Source organism: Triturus cristatus, chromosome 5_2 (genome assembly GCF_964204655.1).
Source record: "Triturus cristatus chromosome 5_2, aTriCri1.1, whole genome shotgun sequence".
Classification (NCBI taxonomy): Eukaryota; Metazoa; Chordata; class Amphibia; order Caudata; family Salamandridae; genus Triturus; species Triturus cristatus.
In genome coordinates this window covers 513,191,743-513,213,908 of record NC_140588.1, presented here as the reverse complement: position 1 = coordinate 513,213,908, position 22,166 = coordinate 513,191,743, and the positions used below count along the sequence as shown (strand labels likewise).

Genomic DNA, 22,166 nt, shown 5'->3' with positions numbered 1-22,166 from the left:
GAACTACTCTTCTCCGAAGAGGAGGAATACTACAAGACCTTCTGCATACTGGCTCATCAGATCAGCCAAGAGATCATTAGCTCTGACTTCTTAGGGCTGGAAGAGAAGGACGTCTAAGAAGAGACGCTTGAGGACGCATGACTACCTCTGTCGACACCAATCCTCGCACCAAGCCCATTCCGAAACACATTAGTATGGTTGACACTTATACTTCCAAAACACACAATCATCCCCACGTTGAAGCTGAACACCCACGTCCACCATGGGGGTCGGGCGTTGAGCCCTGTGCTTGAACAATCCCTTCCCTCCAGGTTAGCCACTGTACTTTGGCTTTGGTCTGCACCACAGCAAGGCACCAGAGCAGAGACCGGAACCAGCCACAAGCCTCAACTTCCTTCAGCCTTCGAGTCCAAAGGCACACGTTGGTGCCGAGACATTGTAGCCGAAAGAGCCATTCGCTCTGAAATCATTCATGTTTGTCTTCGATGAAAGGCCCATCCTCGAACTTCCAACAGGAGATCAGTGACAGACAGTGATGCGTTATTATCCATCCTGCACTGGTAGGATCTCTGCCTCCTCTAGATAGACTTTGTCTAAAAAGCAGAGACTCGCCTGCAAGGACACTCCACAAATGAACACTCTTCTGCAGCCTGCGCCTGACAAAGGGCAAGGCTGTCAGCCCTTCACTCCTCCCTCACTAAAACCTTCACCACTACCACCTCTACCTCCTCCTCACAACCTGTGAGGTTGGGAGGACTATGATGTGGAGCCCCCAGTGAATTCTGACTATGAGCATGTCCCCGTTAGAGCTTCCTGCCAGATGATACCAGTCCATTCTAAGGTGTTATCCAGTGTGCATTGACATACACGCTACACCGGAGGGTGACGATTTGCTTTTGAAGATGAAGTTAAGAACTAAATGCTCCCTCCAGTTTATCCCTTTGCTTAAGGGTATGAACAAATATGCCACAGGATTTTTTTTTTAATTTTCAAAATTCTTTATTAAAGGCGATAGGCAGTGAACACAGCATGGTGCCTACATCCCTGGGCGGGCCGTCATCGCATAGCAATTAAACGTAAAACATAGTAGGCGGGGCGGGATACACAGCAAGCCGCCTACAACCACTTTGGGTCGGCCGTGTCCGGTAGGACAAGTCATGTTAACGTCAGCCTTGAGCCATAAACCTGTTGTTTTAACAACAACCAAACAAGAGAAAAGAAAAAGAAAACAGTACCACTTACAAATGTTAGCAGGTGGATGGTGCCCTTATGTGTAATATCTAGTCTGAGTGATGAGGTGTTGTCACCTGGCGGATTGTCGTTCTACCAAATTGTGTTTCCTGGCCTGGGTGGGGCCTCTAGTGCATCAGTTCATATCCTGGGAGCGTTGGTCAACTGTGTGGATGTCGGGGGTGGCAGCGGGGTCTGTGTCAGCAGTGTGTTCCAGAAGGGGGGGCCCATATGTCCCGTGGGCGGGAGGAGGGGGGCAGAAGTTCTGCATAGATTTGGGTTTGTTCTTGACAATATATAAGGTCTTTTAACCACTCTTTGAATTTGGGTGCCCTCCCTCTCCCCCATCTGCATGCAATCTGTCGTTTGGCAAGGAGGAGTGCAAGAGAGGCATACCTCCATGCCTTAGCGGCCACTGTCTTACTGTATCCTAAGAGCGTTGTCAAGGGGTCAGCGGGGATATGTACCCCTGTCATATGGTCCAGCGCTGTCGGCACAGCCGCCTAGAAACCACGAATGGGTGGGCAGTTCCATGCCACTTGCCTGAAGTCTGCACCCTCTCTCCCGCAGCGATTACAACGGTTGCTATCCCGGAGGCGTAGGCGGTGTAAGCGCGCTGGTGTGTAATAAATACGGTGACTGTATATATAGTGGATTATACGTAATCGACTGCTAGCAGAGATATGTCCAGTCTGCATGCAGCAGAAAGACCATTGGTCATCGGTGAGGGGAGAGCCCAGTTCCAACTGCCACCTGCTCCTGGCCACGGGGGGTCATACGTCCGTTCCCTCTGTACGAGGCAATATAATAATGACACCACGTGTGTGAGAGCGGTTTGTTGCAGGAGAGCATGCAGAGGAGGCAGTGCCAGGTGCTCCTGTGGAAAGCAGGGAGTGAGGGCCTTCATGTCTTGACATAGTCTGATATAGTAGAATCGCTCCAATGGGGTTGGGGATATGGGGCCAAAAAATTATTCGCTGGTGCAGAACTGTCCCCTAGTGTAAAGTTGTCCCCAGGTCTGAGCGGATAATTTTCAAAGGAGCCGACTAGAGCCTCCTTCTTGTGTGACCGGGAGATCGTGTCTTCCGAGAAGGGGAAGGAGGGGGGAGTAAAGCAGGGTGCATTCTAACAGTTTAGCTATATCATGCCAGGCGCTGATGGTATATTGTACTGTGGTGGATGCAGAATGTCGCGGGACCACAGGGGTGCTCAGATAGGCAGTGCATGAGGTCGGTGTCATGTAACAGTCTTCTATTGCCAGATGGGTCATGTGGGTGGGGGTTGATCCAATATGATCCAAAGTGAGCTTGTGCGCATATGAAATATAATTCCAAGTCTTGTTTTTCAAAGCCACCAACTACAAAGGGCCGTGTAAGAGTGTCCCAGCTTAGCCTGGCCTGTTTCCCTCCCCAGATCAGGCGTATGAGTTGGGTTTTGATAGCTTTAAAAAAATGTCGGCTGGGGGCATAGGGGATATTGATGAATAGGTAGAGCAGCTTGGGAAGGACTACCATTTTTATGAGGGCGGTTCTCCCCGCCAGAGAGAGGGGTAGCGCTATCCAGCTGGTGATTTTCCCAGTGATAAGGTCAAGTGCTCGGCCATAATTGGCTCTCATCAGTTTCTCTCGGTCACGAGAGATGACAATGCCAAGGTAGGTGAGTTTGTCATTGCGCCATGTTAGGGGGTAGTCAGGCATAATCCGCGGAGTTGCGTTCGTAAGGAGATAGATCTGGGGTTGAGACTTTCGTCCGGGTTCCGTAAATAAAGGGTGAGGTCGTCCGTGTATAGAGAGATTAGTATTTGTCTCTCTGGATATATGAGGGCGTGGTCACGGAAGTGCTGGCGGACCTTAGCGGCAAGGGGTTCAATAGCCAGGGCAAACTAAAAGGGGGCATCCCTGCCCGGTGCCTCTGGCTACCGTGAAGGGGGCGGATATAGCTCCATTGACCATCAGTGGCTTGCAGGTCGGTGTACAGCAGGTTTATCCAGGCCAAGAAAGGAATTGGGAATCCCATTTGGTTGAGGACAAAGGCAAGATAGTCCCATTCCAGGGAATGGAACGCCTTAGTGGCGTCCAAAAAAATGGCTGCTGCATTTGTGTCAGGGTCTATATCTTGGAGGACTGCAAACAGGGTACGCAAATTGTGAGACGTGCCACGACTTGGAACAAATCCTGACAGGTCGGGGAGGACCAGTACAGGCATGAGGGGACTAATGCGATTTGCAATCAGTTTGGCTAGGATCTCGGCGTCAACGTTAATAAGGGAAAGGGGTCTGTATGAGTCGCTCTGAGACAGTTTTTTACCTGGTTTTGGTAGGGAGATAATGAGTGCCTTGCGCATGGTTTGGGGCATTATGCCTGTCTCACGGGCTTCTTTGAAGACATGTCGCAGCACAGGGATGAGAAGGTGATGATATGTTTTATAAAATCCGGCTGGTAGGCCGTCAGGCCCTGGAGCTTTGCCAGATTGAAGTTGCATAATGGCAGATATGATCTCCTCGTCTTCATGGTGTGCAAGAAGATATTCTCTTTGGTTGTCACCCAGCCATGCAATGGCAGTGTCCTCCAAGAAAGAGGTAAAATCCTCTGGCTGCGTTCTGTGTGTTTTATATAGGGTTTTGTAAAAACGTTTAAAAATGTTTACTGTCTGGGGTGTTCCTGTGGATCTGGCCATCATCATCCTCGATTTTCAGTACAGTGTTAGAAAAGCGGGATGCGAGTGCTTTTCCCGGTCTCTCCCCCTCGCCGCGTCAGCGAGCTTAATGGTATTTCCCCTAAATTTGCATTCTCGCTCAGCCGTCTCCTGATAATCCATTAGGAGGTCTCGCAAGCGGTCCTTTACCTCTGGGGTGGGTGTAGCCTGCACCATCGATTCCGTTTGTTTAAGTTCAAGCTCAAGTTTCCGAAGAGTGGCGCGGATATCTTTCGGGACTCCGCCACTTTTGGCGCTACAAATTCCGTGTATGGTGACCTTAAAGGCCTCCCACACCGTGGAGTATTGTGGGACAGAGTCAACATTTCCGGGGAAGAAATCTGAAATTTCTTGTTCCAGCTCTGTTTTAAAGACGGGATCTAGCAGAGCCTGCGGGGCAAGGCGCCAGGCGATGTAAGGGGAGTGTTCTAGGGGTCGGCACAAGGGCGAGTAAGACCGGCAAGTGATCGGAATATGTGCGCGAGAGGTGAGAGGCGTGAGTCAGCCAGGGTACGAGTCCTTTAGTGAGTATCCATCTGTCTATTCGCAACCAGGAGGAGTGAGCTGTGGAGAAGCAGGAACCCTCACGAGTTTGTGGGTGAACGGTGCGCCAGGCGTCAATTAGATCATGGTCTCCCATGATACCTTTTGAGGGTGTGTTGTGCATTAGAATAGTGATGGGGTTGCGGGTGAGACCTGTCTGTGTTTGAATCCAAGGTGAGGTTAAAGTCTCCCCCCATACCAGGTGCGTGGACCCTATGTCGATAATTTTGCCCCATAGGATCCGGAAGAATTCCGGCTCGTCAGTGTTAGGTCTGTAACAGGAGACAAGGGTGATCAATTGGGCGGATAGCCGTCCCCACAGGATGCTGTATCGGCCTTGTGGGTCTCCACAAGAGCCTATGGGGGTGTAGGGAAGTGTGCGCTTTAACAGGATGGCCGTGCCCCGGACATAGGAGTAGGAGGAAAAGCAACTATGGGTCACCCAGCGGTATGCAAATGTAGCAGGTGAGGAGGGGGCAAAGTGCGTTTCTTGGAGCATGGCACAGTGAATGTTGTGACGGTCAAGATAGGCCAGGATATGTCTACGTTTGCGGGGATCTCCCAGGCCGCGTACATTCCAGGTCAGGAAATGATACCTGGGAGACTAGGTCGGGTCTCCACGATGGTTATGCATAGTGATACTAGCGGATAGCGTGTGAAGTCTATGTTGTATAACCTGTATGGGCCTGTGTGAGCAGAGTAGTATGACAATAAGTGGTATGAAACATTTCCATTAACCTCCCCCACCCACATCAGCAGCCCAATCCTGCTGTGGAATCCTCCTCCCCCACCCCAAAATACCCCTGAACTTTGCTCCCAGCAGGGGAGATTAAGACCAACATAGCAACCATGTCGAACCAAGTCAGTATAGGGCTCACCTGAGTGGGTGGCCGAGAGAGGGCAGCCAGTTACCCCTTGCGTCGGCAAGGGTGCTCGGGGGGGTAGTAGTAACGATCCCCTCCAGTCCATAGCGAGTGCCTTCGCGAGCAGTGAAGTATGTGCCGCAGATCAATTGTGGGAGTGAAAGTCCTTCGTTAGTGTGTGTTGGGACTGTGAAAGGGACTCTATGTTCAAGATTGTCATGTTAAGGCAAACATGTGTGCTCTGAGTCCGGGCTGTGATGTCGTTCCACATCTGATGTGTCTCCTTCTCGAGCGTTTCTGGCCGGGTAGGAGCGGTCCTTCGGTAGCTCTGGTAGAGTTTTTAAGAAATCGTAGACGTGCTGCGGATTTGTAAAAAAATGCAGTTTCCCCCTGTGATTAATCTTGAGACGTGCCGGGAAAAGCATGGCATATTCAATGTTCATTTGTTGGAGTTTTTTCTTCACAGGGAGGAATTTCCTGCGGCTTTCTTGAACTGCCAATGTTAAATCTGGATAGATTGAGACCTCTGTGCTGTCAAAGAGCACCTTTTTGTGTTCCCTGGTGAGGCGGAGGACGGCGTCTCAGTCTCGATAATTAAGAATTCTCGCGATAATGGGGCGGGGGGGGGCACTGGGCGGGGGGCCAGCGACCGGTGCGCTCTTTCGTTGATGAATACTGAGGAGAACGCTTCCCTTCCAAAGGCAGTCAAGAGCATCCGCTCTACATAGTCCTTGATCTTGCCGGTCGTGGTAGACTCCGGGACGCCTAAAATGCGCAAGTTGTTGCGCCTAGAGCGCGATTCCAAGTCCTCATTTTTTGCTGCAATAATTTTCAAGACTTTTTTCCATGTCCAGCATCTTATTGATAGTGGTGGCAGAGGCATTGTCCAGGTCTGAGATGCGTTGTTCAGCTTCTTTGAGCCTCTCCGCATGTTGGTCACTTTTGTGCGCCAGGGTGTCGTGCGTTCATTGCATCCATTTTCGTTTCTAAAGAGGTGAGGCTAGATTGTATTCCGAGAAGAAGGGCCTTCAAATCGTCTGTAGAAGTAGGTTGTGCAGGGGCTGTGGGTTGTTCGTCCTCCAGTTCCTCCTGTGAGCGCGAGGGTTTCCGGGCGTCGAAGTTCAATTTTTGCTGTTTGGCGTCTGTGCGACCCATGTTGCAATGCGGGCCCGTGGGGGGGGCAGAAGAACGCAGAGTCGGGCTAGGCAGGCAGTCGTTGGCCACCTGGGTGGGGGGGGGGGGGGTGATTGGCGGGGCGCGTTTTATACCCTCAGAGCTCTCATCCGCCCCGGCGGGGTCCGGTTGCGCAACTCCGTGCTGCCCGGAGGATTCCTATCGGTTCGGTACCAGGCTAGTTGATGTCTGGTTCTTGGGTCCAGGCGAGCACAGCACGCAGCGGTATGCCCCTTCCCTTTCTATGCAGGGGCACGGTGCTGGTGTACCTGCATGCCTCACCCGGAATCCTCCCCGTCCCGCAATCAGTGCTTCTGGCAATATTCATGGCAGGGGCCGGTCAGAATGCCGTTCGTGTCAGCGTCTCCGGGTAGCGTCTGTTTAGTGAAGGTACTAAAATGGGGCCCACCACGGCCTATTGCCTCTTGGCCACCCCTGGGGAAGTTTATCAGGGTCTGTTGCTCCTGCAGGGGAGTGGTGGCAGAGCAAGGGCGGCGATCAGGGGCAACACAGGACTCACCCAGCCTTCCCGGCTGGATTTTCTCCTCTACGGCAGCAACGCTCCAGGGTCAGGGTGCCTCAGCCCGTCCAGCGCTCCCGCAATACTCAGCAGGGCCACGAAGGTCACACGGGCAGGAGCAGCTCCGGTAACCGCCGCCCCCCCCCCCCCCCCCCGCCAGCAGGTCCGCTGCACCGGAATCCCCGAGGTGGGAAGGCGTCAGTCGGTACAGTAAGGGTACCCCTGTCCGGCACAGTAAGGGTGCCCGAGCCAAGGTCCAGGAGCCGAAGGAGGTTCTGGGAAGACCGCGACGGCGCCCCGTTAGTCCTTCGGGCGGTTGGGGGGCCTGACCAACCGGGGTGTGCCATAACACGCTCCGCATCGACCCACCGTGCGTGCTGGCTCGTAAGGCGGGCGGAGCAGCGAGGGGCTGCTTGCCCTGGATCGCCCGTAAGATAACCCACTCTATTGTCATACTTATGTTGTATGAAATAAACCTGCAGCAGTTCTTCACCCATAACGAATGTGTCAGTGTAATCCTTGGGTGACGTCTGTGCATGCGTGTTGAGTGGAGCGGATGACGGTGTGGTCACTATGCCGCGCAGTATTTCCTCTGCGTCACAGCAGCTTCGGCCCTCTCAGCCGCGGCGGGAGTCGGGCCGAGTCCAGGCAGCAGGGGGGCCTCCGCTCATCGCAGCGGGCTGTGCAGAACGCTCTGTCCGGCCAACGGTTCCTCTCGGCCACCGAATTAAAGGAGCCAGGGGGGGAACACCTCATACTGGCGCTTTGTTTTAGCAGCCGCCACCGCTGCGGTCGCGATTTCGCTGTAGTCTGGTGCGGCAGGGTTGAAGGCTGTCTGTGTTTCGCATCTCTCAGGGGATCCCCAGTAAAATAGCAGCAGCGGGTCGCGACAGGGGATTGTGGCTAATGCTGCAGCACATTTCCAAGGTCGTGGGGCTGAAGCGGATGAGGATTATGGGCGGATTATGTCCCGAGCAGCGGGAGCCTCACAGAGGTGCGCCCATATTGTTCGGCGCCCTCTAGCACCCCCCATGCCATGCCACAGGAATTTTCAGGGAGCTTGTGAAATCCCAGGTAGTGGCACCCAGGATTGAGATGAAGTTTAAACCTGCATCATCAGATCCTCTGTGCATCAAAGGCCATGTCCCCCTAAACTCCCTGGTGGCCTCCACTAAGCTTAAGAGAAAGCCACCTCAAGCCAAAGGTGATGCTCCCCCTCATGATAAGGAGAGTAAGCAAACTGGCAAAAGGGTGGCAGTGTATGACACCACACACATGTGCATTGCCAATTCATTGGTCTTTTTCCAGCTACGACAGAGTCCAATGGAAAGAAATGGAGGCTTTGCTCCAACTTCTCCCCTACCTACCAGTACAGGAAGGGGGGGGGGGAGATTGTGGAGGAGGGAAAAAACATCTCTATCCCCACTATATTGTGTGCGCTAGATTCAGCTGATACTTCTGAAAGAGGGATAATCACATTTGCTATCCTCTGCCACCACTCCTGACTGCGTATTTCTGGCTTTAAGCCAGAGGTTTAACAACATTTCAGCAACCTGTCCTTTGATGGCTAGCACCTCTTCGTGCCCACAGAAGAACACAGACACCGCTAAGGCCATGGGTGCCCTTCAAGTACCACCACCAACTCGCTACTTTTGAAGGCAGCAGACAATGGGTGGGTCACAATCTACCTCCTCCGACCTAACACAGTCATACTAGCGACACCAAAAGGCCTATCACCAACAGGGAGTTTCGGTATAGCTAACCTATTTTAATTGCACCATCTGTGTCTGCTGAGGTCCAGCATGTGTTATCAAACTGATTTTACAAGCTGGTGACGCAAGCACAACCGCACAGTATCCTTAGAAGTCACCTAGTTCTGTTAAAACCCTGCAATAGATGCTTGATACTTGGGAATCTGGAGCACCCTAAATGGCAAAATCCTGAGATTTAAAAGCGTAAAATAGTAGTTGAAATTAATTACTGTGTTCCTTCCATCACTTTATTATTATCCCAGTCTATATGGTCAGAACACCAGATCAGCCTGTACCTCTACACCGAGCTTCACGAATGCGTACTTTTTCTACGGTTGGGCATAATTTGTGAATTTGGAGATAAATTACCCTTTTCTAGGATATCTAAAATGTATGCCAACATTTTTTGTGTTGTAAATGCAAAGTGGTAGGACATTTGGTAGGGTATTTTAGTACAGCGTCTTTAAGCAAATTGAAGACCAGATTATAGTCCCTACTATGACTATGAGACATGCATGCATAGTAGTTATGGATGTAAAGATCAACTAATTTCCAACCTTGGCCGTTCCCTGGGCCCTTTGTTTTTAAAGACCAGTTCTTTGGGTTCAAATCTGAGTGAATTGGGAAAATTGCAGCTCTCTCCCCTTTTCCAGAATTAGAAATAATGTCTAGGTTTTAATTCGAGAATTCTTTCTGCCTCTATTAGTGATTGCAGCAAGTTTGCAAAGAGGTTATGAAAAAGTAGCAGGTAATGCTGATTGTTCTTGTCTGACCTACTTTTCATAAAGTCTGCTTTTTCACCATACTGCTGAATCGATTGCATGGGCAAATACACTTAATTAGTATTTGTTGCTGTGTATTCGTCGACAGCACTCACTCTTCTTTACTGGTTTTGCTGTTGTTCCTCAAGTTTCACTGCTTTAGCATGGAAGTGTATAATTTCAGCCAGCGAACCTTGCACTTTATTATTTAGATCATTCATATTTTTGTCAAGTTATTAGGTTTGTGTGATTAAACCAGCATTTTAAGCCATAGGCCTTCCGACTTCGTTGTGTCTCCCTGAAGAACCAATAAGATGTTCACAGAGTTTGCTTCCGAATCCGAGGAATGGCTAGTCCACTCAAGTAAGTCATGTAAACATGCCACAGATTCTCCGGTTGAGTTTCCCATTAAATTGCGAATAAGTACTCCCAGTGCAAACACACAATACGTTGTGTAATGGGTCTGTCCCAACCATTGTCTGAGGAGGTCTAACCCCTCAGCAGCAGTCAAATGTATCTCTTGAAGCAGTGCTATATGGACCTCCGATGCTTTAAATAAGCCTTTACCTTCTATCTTTTAGTCATATTGTTGAGGCCTTTAACATTTCAGGATATTATAGTATGTGTGTTCCCCTGCCATTGTGATGTGCTACAGTCTAATTTCTCCAAAGTGTGTCAGCATCTACACCTGAATGCACTCAACCAAGTATATTCCCAGGTATATTGGGGAGAGGAGTTGGCCTAACGGCTAGGGCGGTCGACCTTGAATCTGGGGAACTGGGTTCGAGTCTCTGCAATGATGCTGAACATCCTGTGATTCTGGGCAAATCGCTTAATCTCCCTGTGCCTAACCACAAAAAAATGAATGTGTCCTCATGTAATGCAACTGGTGCTATGTAAAGCGCTATGATACCCGATTCGGGTCAAGTTCGCGCTATATAAAACTCTGTAATAAAAATAAAATAATGATTTTAAAAAATACAGCCAATGTACACCACACCCACCTCAGGTCAGTAAGTCAACATCCCTCCATCCAAACCAATTACTAGAAACTTCATCAAACAACTGTGCTAGTGACGCACACAGTCAACTTTATTAGGGGAGTGATGTGCACTTCAGGCAGCAGCTCCCCCAGCTCCGCTACCTACCATCCAGCTGAGGTAGTCGATTAACTCAAGCATAGGTGCTCTCTGTGCTGCCCCCCCCCCTCCCCCAGTGGAAGAAAGTGTCCCATCAGTTCAGAGCGCAGTACCCTCTTAGGACTCAATGCAGGGTTATCTAGTTAAGCCATGTCCAGCAAGTGCCAGATCATATCCGCCAACTTCGGAATGATATGGGGAAGGGCTTAGCCCGGTCCTGAATCTGTTGCGAAGTCCATTTCGGGGCCCTTAGTTGTGTCATGCTCCAGGTATCGATCCAAGTCTCGATGTTGTCTGCTTCCAAAGCAGGTGATCGTTGCAGCTGCAACCGCCCCTCGTTTTCTTTCCTGTTACCGCTGGGCTTTAGTAGGAACGCGCCTCATATCCGACCTATGCGTGTTAGGTCGCTGCGACCGCCATAGTTGCTAGCGGACTGTTAAGGACCCAATGCTCAGCATCTGTGCCTGTGATGAGTCTGAGCTTTGCCAGGAACAGCATTTCATATTTAGCATCCATCTGATGGAGTCATTTTTTTAACCTCTTAAAATTATGTCCGCAGTTTCTGCACAGTCACAGTCAAATCCGGGAACAGGAGCATCCTATTTCTTTCAATGTGTAGTTCCCCTTTTTCCCGTGCCTGCCTTAGGACGTGATCCTGAACAGGGTAATGTAGCAACTTGGCCACCACCGATGGTGGAGAGCGAGCCGGGACTCTATGCGCCCGCTACACGGCCAAGAAGGGGGGCAATCCTTCCGAGTCAACCTGCTATACAGCTTTCCAGAAAGGCAAACGTATTCCCTCAATTCCAATTGGAGTCAATGAAAAGTGGATAGGTATGGCTCTCCATGGCAGTAAAATACAATGACAGAATACAAAAGTAAAGTCAAGAGCTAAAGCAAACGAAGAAAATGAAATATTTAAATTATGCTCATGGAATATTAATGGCCTAAGAAGAAAAATAAGCAATGCATATTTATCATCAATGTCTAGTTATTATCATGTTATACTTCTACAAGAAACCTGGTCTACCAGCCCTGTAATGCTTGAGGGATACAAAGGATATTTTAAGCCTGCAATTAAACAAAGTAAATAGGGACGCCCCAGCGGGGGTTTAGCCACATTTGTTGCTCTAGAATTAAGAATGGAACACGAGCAAATTGACACAAATAACCCAAATTTATTGATGGTAAAGCTGCGGTATATGGAAAATCTCTTTAAAAATCTGCTTATAATAAATGTGTATATATACATCCTACAGTAAGCGCAAGAAGCATTATGACAACCACCCTGATTGCAATGCTATCTCAGCTAATGATGGATGACCCTTTTACACAGTATATTATATCAGGTGATTTTAACTTAAATCTGTTTGTACCCAATATGTGAGATGAGTTAATTCAGGAACAAGATCATCTCTGGGCAATTCCGCAGCAAACACTTCCAACTGTTCCTAATGCTTTCAAAACCCAAATAGACACAACTTTTGTTAATGACTTAGAAGCGCTGGGCTTAGGAATCCTAAACGGGAGGTTACCCCAAGACTCCCCACCGGCTTGGACATTTCAATCACAGGATCATAAATCAAGAATTGATTACACTATGGTATCTTTGAATATCTTTATTAATGTGATCTCTTTTTCAATTGTAAAAGCATCTGAGAGTGATCACAGTCAACAAATACTTATTACTAATTTGACTGTTAACGAGCATACTGAATATAGAACATTGCCAGGTCAGACGGGCTCAGTAAACTATAAGAAGTTAATTTGGAAGGAGCACAGTAAAGAAGATATTAACAAGACGGCCCTTAAATTTGTAGGAACATGTTTTGAAGATAACACCTTAACTGCAATTGAACAATGGGTTGATTTTATACAAAAACTTGTTAATACCTTTAAGCAGAAAATCTTTAAAAAAGAAAAGGTGCAAGCAGAAAGAGAGAACAAAATTACTCTAACCGTAACAACTAGGATTCTGAAAAGGTCTCGTAATCAACTGAGGATACAGATAAAAATGAATCCTAAAGATATGGATTTGGGTTTAAAATTAAAAAGGGTCAATCGTAAGCTACAGAAGTTATTATGGGATGAAAAGATTAAAAAGAAACATGATCTTTGGGCTAAAGTACTCTTTTGTAGTAAACAATCAAACTCCAGAGAATTTTGGACGTTGATAAATGGCTTAACACGATCAAACAGAACAGGTGTAACATCATCCTTAACTGAGAATGAGTGGATCAGGTTCCTGTCTATACATCTAAATCCTGCTGGTGATACAATACAACTGAAACCTAAGGCTAATATGTTTGAACCAATAAGAAAGGACAAGATACAAGAAATGTATATAACAGATAAACAAATTTGTAAATTAATTCAGAAACAAAAAAATGGTGCGCCTGGCCCAAATGGTATACCGTTTGCACTTCATAAGAATGACCCCAGATTATGGTCAGGATACCTGACAAAGGTATTTAATGAAATTGTATGGTCATCATCGATACCTGAAACTTGGAAGGGATCGCTGATAGCTCCCATTCACAAAAAAGGAGATTGGTCTTTGCCGGAAAATTACCGACTCATTACACTCCAGGATACTGATGCCAAATTATTTGCAGGTGTACTGCTATCTAACCTAACAGAATGGGTAAGAGAAAAACAGATAATACCTCCTAATCAAACTGGATTTACACAAGGTTTAGGTACCACAACAAATATCCTTGTGTTATCTGTTCTAATGGATACATATATTACTAAGAAACAGTCACTATACTTGTGTTTTGTAGATTTTTAGGGGGGCTTTTGACTGTGTGCATAGAGACCTTTTGTGGCAGAAGTTAATAGATCTAGGTATACCACTCTCCCTTTTAAAATTAATCCAACTTCTTTACACTGACACATGGGTCAGCGTTCGGATGGGAGATGGCCTAACAGTAACAGAAAAAATACCAACAGCATCAGGTTTGAAACAAGGATGTGTCCTGGCCCAGTTGCTTTTTAATTTATTTTTAGCGGATCTAACGCGAGACCTGGATGAGGTGAATGCTTGCCCACCTAAACTAGCTAATACTACGATATCAAACCTGCTATATGCAGATGATGTTATTCTACTTAGCCAAACAAAGGTCGGATTACAACGCCTATTAAATAGGATATCTACCTACTCAAAAGAAAATAGAATGGTGATAAACGAATCCAAGACAAAAATCATGGAAATTAACAAATACTCAAGGTCAAAACATAAGTATAAATGGTTTCTGGATAACTCACAATTAGAGCAAGTAAATACATATAGATATTTAGGAGTACTATTTGATGAAGGAGGATCATATCAATCACACAAGATGAATATTCAACGGAAAGCTAAAATATTGCTAGTGGCATTCAGAATTATACAGAAATCCATAGGAGGGCAGAGTTGTGGTCCATTGCTGAAAGTACTATCAGCAAAACTTTTACCAACTTTGACATATGGAAGTGAAGCATTGTGTGGAAAAGACTTGGTCATAATTAATAACGCAGTCACGAAAATCTATAAAGCTCTCTTTTTAATTCCACATAATGCATCACCCGCGCAGATACGAATGGAATTTGGGATGACTAATCAGGTACTTGCGCGAAAAGGTCAATTTATTAAAGTGTGGAAAAGGATAAAAGCGGATACTGCAAATCAATTGTCCAAACTATTGTGGCAGGAGATTAACTTAAACCAGAAAGCAGAGGCGTGGAAATATCTATTCACATCACTAGAGGAATATTCAGTAAACTCGGTCTGGGAAATGCCAATTACTTTGAACTCTTTTTAAAAAGTTATTAATAGTACAACAAAGCATTTATCACTACTCCTGGATAAAGATGCCTTTTCAAAAAGAAAACATGCGTGGCCGCTCTTGAATGGCTATACCAAGGTAAAAGTGTAATCGTACCTTGAAACTCCTTGGTCTGTGAAATTTAAACAAATTTTTATAAAAGCCCGTTTTGGAGCATTTCCAGGCACGTCATCTAATGCCATGGTTGAGTACAGAGGGTCCAATGACTTGTAACTTAGGTAAACTTGGAGAAGAGAACATTATGCACCTCCTTTGTGTTTGTCCAGAACTGAAAGTTGAAAGAATATCTATTCTTAAGAGACATTTTAATGTTCGTGGAATAAGGAGTTGCAGACAAGCATTGATAAGATGCCTCCATACTGATGATATAATTTTAAACTCAGCTTTTGTAAGGTTTCTAACGCGACTGAGAATTAAGTTACAATACCAAAAATTGAAAGAATGTAATGTAGGAAGTACATAATATGTAAATAGGGTAACAAACTTGAAGTTTAAATGTTTTTATAACTGATTTTATAACCGATTTTGTAGTCATGAATTATTGCGCATATATTGTAAGGTTTTAATTAATCAAACAATAAACTTTAATAATAATAATTCGTTCTGTCAGGCCTATTGTATGTTATTCCTGCTGCTCTCTCCTCAGCCCTGTATTCCAACTTCCCGAGTCTCGCCTCTATCTCCAGCATTTGGTCCTTCATTGCCCTAGTAACAGGCCCCAGCTCTGCCGCAGTGTGGCTGCAGGAGTGTGCACGGTGGTTCGGGATGAACCTGCAGTGTCATCTTCCATAGGATCAATTCTAGTAGTAGTAGTCCTGTAATCGCCAGATCAGTCCTTCCATTTAGTATGTCTGCCCATGGCGTCCCGATATCATAACTGGGTGGGCACCGTCCCCTATGAGGTCCAGGCTCATAGGGGTGGCTGCGCAGCAGGTTCTGGCTCAAGTCTTAGGGAGAGGACCAGATCTGCACCCGGTAGAATGGGGAACACAAAGTGACTCTCCAATGCCGCATCCTTCCCCACTTGCAAATCCACTGAAATGGTATTGCATTGTGGCAGCTGGGTGAGTCCCAGCCATCAGCAGGATTGCTCTGCAACATGCGCCTCAGGGCGTCCCTGCTCCTTCAGTGTCAGACCATTTTGCCACCCACAGTGCTGCACCAGTCCTACAAGAGGAAACAATGGCCCAGTGCACACCATGTCTTCCAGGTTGGGTAACAGCGCAGTTTCAGTCTCTTTTGGACGCAGTTTTTGGGCTCAGCTGTCTTCCTACGGCCTAGGCTGTCCCTGTACCCCTAATGCTCGCCAGCAAGGTCAAAGGCAGGGCACCACTGTGAGTGTAAAGAAAGGACGCAATGGCACCGAGTCCAACCCAGGCAGACCAGCTCCGCCCAGTCGAGCTCTCCGTCGGAGTACAATGTTCAGACCAGCTTGGCCCTATGTTGCTGCCCCCACCCGAGGGTTTATGGGAAAGGGGTATTGTATGTAGCCAGTGCCTGCGAGGCAACCCTTGCTGTCCAGCCGCTGCTATTACAATGCGGCTCCGTGGCGCGGGCTGCTCCGTCCGAAGACCTCCAATCTCTCTTGCCTTGCCGTGGCTTGCTGGTCTCCCAGCAGGTCTACGGTCTTGAGGCTAGGCCGGTATGCAGCTCCAGTGCCCGCGGGCCGTCTCCTCAGGGCCCTGTTCTGCCGTTGTTTGGCATCTTGGATTTCCTCACGGTGGCTCTCGGCAGCAAACAACTTGGACTGTGCACAAATTATGTGCCTCGTCGCCGCATCCACTGCTAAGTACAACCTGGCCCGATATGTTAGTGTCAACTTGGGGGCAATAGCGGCAGAAGAAACGCGCATGTTACTGGATAGTGGTGCTTGGCTGGGAGCTTCCGGGCGTCGCCGCTTAATCCCCTTGTCGTCAGGCTACGCCCCCAACTCATTTTCATTTATTCATTTGACATAAAGGTTTGAACACCCATATCGTCGCAATTAGATACACTAAGAGCCTGAATTTTGTTGAAATGTTAAGATTATATTCAACTGAGTGGCAAAAATGAGCAAAACAACCATGGACTCGTTTATACCTGGAAATTAATTAATTAATTAAGTTAATTGTATTGTGTGGTACAGTTAAACGGATTGTTATGCTACATAAAACACTCTAGGTACAGGTAGCAAAAATACAGAGACCTTCCAGAGTGAAATGTTGTACTCTTGACACTTCACGATATACATTTCTCAAACCCGTGTTTTCCGCATGACGCAGCGTGAAAACATCACCTGAAAAACAAATCCAGTTTTTCTCTTGAGGAATCAACTCTTCTGAGCTTAAGAAACCTCTCACTGGCCTATTACAAATGTCAGTTCTAGTCTGCATTATGAGCTCTTTCCAGGAGCTAGGGAGTAATTTGATGCTTTCACAGGCAGAACCTGTCACACCTTTTATATGCAGCCAAAACAGAGCCATAGTGCAAGCCAGGCACCTCGTATTTCTTTGCTATCTTATTGGTATTTGCTTTTCATGCATATGCCAACGCGTCATGGTGATGTAGGGATTATAAGACAACCTGGAAGGCTACAATAAAAAAAATGATTTATTGGTTTTAATGGAAAACTTCAATTTTTTTTAAACAAAGTTGTGAAGGATTGTGAGCTCGGGTCAGCTTATTCCATTATTTGATGCGGCTACTGAGAAAAGCTCTGTCTCGGAATGATTGTTTTCATTTTGGGACTGTTCAGCAAGAACTGGCCAGTAGAGCGGAAGGTACTCTGTGGTACGTGAATGTTAAACTTCCAGATTCGAAAAGGAGATGACGAGTTGAGAATTATTTGATGCAGTTCGGCAAAGGCTTCAAGCAGAGAACTCTTTTCTTTGCAGGTAGCTAATTGACCCTCTTTAGAGGAGAGTGATATAGCCTCTACTTCTGTTCCTGGTCAATAACTGGATGGAACATTTTGCACCAACTGTAGCCACCTTTAAAATTTCTCAGGCAGCCCTCTGTAGATGTTGTTTCCATCGTCTGGTTGAGAATGGGTTATGGCCATCACTATGAGCGCGTGGTATTCTAGTCCACATAAGGCAAGATCTTATGCATAGGTTTATTTGTCTGGAAACATGCTCTCGCTACCTTGGATATTTATTTTTTCAGGTAATGATCAGAATCAATATAGATCCCCAGATTACGGATGATATTCGCTGGCACAGGAGCCTCTGTCTTTAACACCTATTCCATAAAATCGATTTAAATTAGTAAGGATCTCAAGCTCAGAGACGTTCTTGCTTGTTTTTAGTATGACATACCTCTCATGATAGGTTGAAAGAAGGCTATCTGGCCTTATGCTAACCTGTGATCATAATTTTTATAAATATGCAAAGAGCATTCACACAGTGACGTGGTACTTGTGTTTTTATATCATTTTGAGAACTTCGATCCCTCCCTACCTGTGGTTTGTCATTCTTAGTTACCCGACTTTTTCAAGGTTCACTGTGGCTGACGGTGGCTGACAATTGGCATAGGTGGGTAGTTACCTTGGCTGAATAAACAACTTGAGTAAAACTAGATTTTCCTAGTTTGCATGAATTTCTTCTAAATGATTTATATTCTATGATTGTATTAACACATGCCTTAGAATCTTGCTTGCTCAGGTCGGGTTTCAGAAACATTGCTGAATAGTTGGAGCAATAACAGATCTATTTAAATGGAAAGATTTAAATGATGACGGTGAATATGTTAAAGCCTGTGGCACATTGCAAATATTTTCGTGCTCGGTTTTCAAGATTTTGTTACCTAAATTCTTTTTTACTGAAAAAATACAAACTAGGAATGGGTAAGGTATTGTAAATGTAGTCTGGTGTGTTTTTGTATGCTGTTGATAGAAGTACGTGTTTTTTTCATAATTTGGGATACTGGTATTTGTAGGGCATATGTTGAATGTTTTGGAAATCACTACATATGGAAAGACATGCGTAAGGTATTTCATGACATAAAGTAGAGGAATACACTCAGCAAATTACGCCTTTGTCAAATTGCTTAATCCACTTCACATATAGCAAATATGGGAGCGTTGCATTTTATGCAGTAAACAAATCTATACACCACAAGTGTTTGTGGCATAGCTATGACATTGATGTTCTGTATCTTGAAATAAACATAGATTTAATGAACTTAGATTCCATTAGTTTGCTACTTTGATATTCATCTTATTTGTGCAAGTTGGTGCACAGCTGCCACCGAATTTTGATCCACCTGCAATTGATTCAGATCTAACATGCTTGTAATGTGAAAATCTGCTTCCTACCCTTGGTCCAGTGCACAAGAATGAAATATTTCATGTGAAATCAAACATTTCAAGAAGTAAATTTCCCGCAGTTTGTCTGTTATTTACAAAAGTTTTAAATGCTCCCACTGACCTCTCTTGCCAGATTCGTCAAGTAACCTTAACGCATTACTAACATATTGCATTGTGTCTTTCTTAGTTGCCACAGTACTTTGCGAGCCAGTGTACATTTCGCACCATATTACATTAATCTTATAATTATGAGACATGCTTGTTCCAATACATGGAAGCCACCGCATTTGAGGACTCCCATGCTTTTCTTCATGGGGTACTCTCCTTTGGTCTATATTATCAGGGGCACTAGAAAATGCATTATAGACCATAATTGATATTTGTATGCCTGATGGAAGATGGGGGTGATTCAATTCTGAGTGGTCACTTTTAAATACATTCTGCATCCCACATTCAATTATCGGCCCAGGATGCAAGAAAAGTCCAACTTACAAAGTATTTTCAAACTCCTATCTACTGTATTTCAAAAGTAACTTTAAAAAAGTCATCAAATGAAAGAGAAGAAAGAAAATCCTTCAGGATATTACTTTAATTGGAGTTCCTTCACAGGTATTTCTCCTTACAGTGCCGAGGATCATAGACCCACCTCACTTTTTGGTAAGATGCTGTATAGTCTAAAACATCCATGCGAATGGACCCTGTGAATTACACCACTGATTGAAAGGGCTAGAGAAAGATTCAACTTTGCCTGCTTCCTACTTTGCCTAATCAGCAAACAGAGCATTGTTCTCATTGTTCGTATGACTTGCTATTGCTTAAAAGTTTCACAAACACTTAAAGCTTCGGTATTTGACCCATATATAATCAAAGCAGTAGCTGCCAGACCTGCCAATAAATGATGAGCTTAACAATACTAGGAGTATATGGAAAGTTATCTCCAAATAGGCTCATTGCATCTACAGCAGTTTCTTGTAACTGTAATTTTGTGCCCACAATATTTCCTGATCAAGAAGGTAAACTCTTGGATTCATTCGTAAGGAAGGTAGGTACATTGGCTTAGAAGCACTAAAAATAGACAGTGCCACACTTTGGAGACCAAGATACAAAAGGGTTTTGTGTAACAAATTGGAGTCTGACAACTAATAGCCTATATTTTCACAAATAAAGGATGATTTTGGTGTATGCTATTTAAAGGTTTAAGGTGTCATGCAGTAACTGAGGTCATCGTGAGCAGGCATAATAGTAGATAATATGGTGACTGTCATATGACGAGTGACATTTTCAGTCTATGGGCACGGTTATGCATCCTTCCTTGGTGAGGTATTTCCTGAAGACTTGACTTTTGAGCTCCCTAAAGTTCAACAGATCTGGAGCAAATCTCATCTCAGGCAGTTGTGGGTTCCAGAATCTGACAGCGCAACTTAAGAAGGATTTATTAAGGGTTTGTTTATTTCTTGAACTTCCTGATTCTTGACCCAACAGCACTTTACACAATGTCCTACATCCTACTTGTAAATCACACCGAGGCTGGCAGGGGGCAATATGGAGTTATTATTACTTGTCATAGCCCTCCAGCAAGCTCCTATCTTATGATGGAAATAAGAATATTCAGTAAGGATTCTGGACTCTTTTGTAACCCCATGCTGGGTAGGTGGGACAAGCATCCGACAAGAAAATAGTAGCAAATTCTTGTCTTAGATGTGGGTCTCAGTTTCTTAATAAACCTTGGACGAGGAAGAAGTATATAAAGGTAATAATGAGTTTAGCACTGAGCTTTTGCAAAACTCCTGGCGAGAGTTTGTTGCTTTTAGTACAGTTTCAACACTGTAATTACTTTATGTAACACAGGAACATTGTAATGTGAATTGTTAATGACCTTCTATTACTACTTCCTTTACTTCTTGCAATTATATTTATAGAGTGCTACCATGGGGTTGGTTTCCTTGTGAAAGGGTGGTACTTAGATAATATATTTCAAAGTGTCGTGGCTTCCAAAACACCATCCATTGGAGTTATGCCCCATTTTAAAATTTAGTCTCACATGAGTTAATAATAAGTTAAGAAAAGTAATTGAGTTTAAACTCTAAAAAGATGTTTAATGTTGGAATTCTACACTGAACACCTCTGTGAGTGGTTTGGATACGCTGTTACTGTTTTAATGGGGTGAGATCTTTAATGGTGGTCTTTTTAAGCCATAGTTAATACACTGGTGTGTGATTAATTCAGCTTGTGCTAGCCCTTTACTTTAGCCAATTGGGGTGCCAGTCTGTAGCTGCTAGACCTATACCTAAAGTACATGTCGAAAATGAAAAATTATGTTCGTCAAAGTGTCTGGACAAAGTTTCGCACACTTGGTGCCTATGCCATGTCCCTTGATTATGGTATCAAAACTAACAAAGTGTGCAAGTAAATCTGGTTGATCGAAAGGGATGTTTGGTTGTCACAATACATATTGAATATCATTGTCACACCATAGGAGAAAAGGAAAACTATTTTCTGTGCCGTTATTTTATTTTTTCATCACTCACAGAATTCCCGTGTCTGGTATGGTGATCGAAGGATCCTAAGATATGTCTTAAATGATTTTACGCGTTCATGTTTCTTGCCTGCATTTTTTTCTTCCAGCTGATTTAGAACGTGACACGTAAGCGTTGTTTCGGATCTGTCTGCTGTGTACTGCTTTCTGCTGGGTTCTATTTTAACAGCGCTGTGTGTGTCTCCCCTCATTACTGTTTTATTTCCGTCTCCCTGCTACTGCCTCGAATGCCACAGCTGCTGGCCGGGATGATAGCAGAGCCCGCTCTCCTCTCTGAGTACACTATCTTTGCCGTGGAGGATCCCAAGCGGCCTAAGCCACAGACTGGCAGCGCGGTGAGTCCCGCCCGCCCCCGCCCTCCCCGCAGCAATGCCTGGAGCTGTGGGACGACAGTAATTCTAGGACGCAAACTAGTGCTACTGCTTCTGGCTTCTAGTTTCACAAAGGTCTGCTGTGCAGCCCCCTCTTCTCGCCTCCCTTGACCTTTAACCCGTACTAAGATTAGCTCTGCTGTACCCGCGTAGATCATGGCTGACGTGCACTGACCTTTTAACAAAAATATTAACATGCTTGTGTCTGTTATTTCTTATTGCGGAGGCGGCACGCGCCCCTCCGAGTCTGCACAACACATGGATTAATCACGTCTTTGTCAACCAGTGCCCAGGAGCTGTAAACGGCACCATAAACATTTCAAGCAGTCGATATGGGTTGTAATTTCTTTAACGCACTAGTTTTAGATTGTTCGTCTGTGTTTCAATTGAGCATCTTCACTATAATGTAATATACTGAGTGTAACGTGCATTAAAGTTGCAGTTGTAGCCTACGGCATCACGGGTTTCGGTTT

General features: G+C 45.5%; 1 protein-coding gene across 4 annotated transcripts in view; it reads left to right on the top strand.

Annotated features, from left to right (window-relative positions):
• The window catches only part of GOLGA4 (golgin A4), an 840,043-nt gene that overhangs the window by 153,564 nt on the left and 664,313 nt on the right, over nucleotides 1-22,166 (top strand). For 2 of the 4 annotated variants that reach the window (XM_085607534.1, XM_085607533.1), the window contains exon 3: nucleotides 21,559-21,657. The exons of the other annotated variants lie outside the window; for them this stretch is intronic. In XM_085607534.1, coding sequence (XP_085463660.1) covers nucleotides 21,559-21,657 — 99 coding nt within the window. The remainder of the gene's footprint in view (nucleotides 1-21,558; nucleotides 21,658-22,166) is intronic. 4 annotated transcript variants of the gene reach the window in all.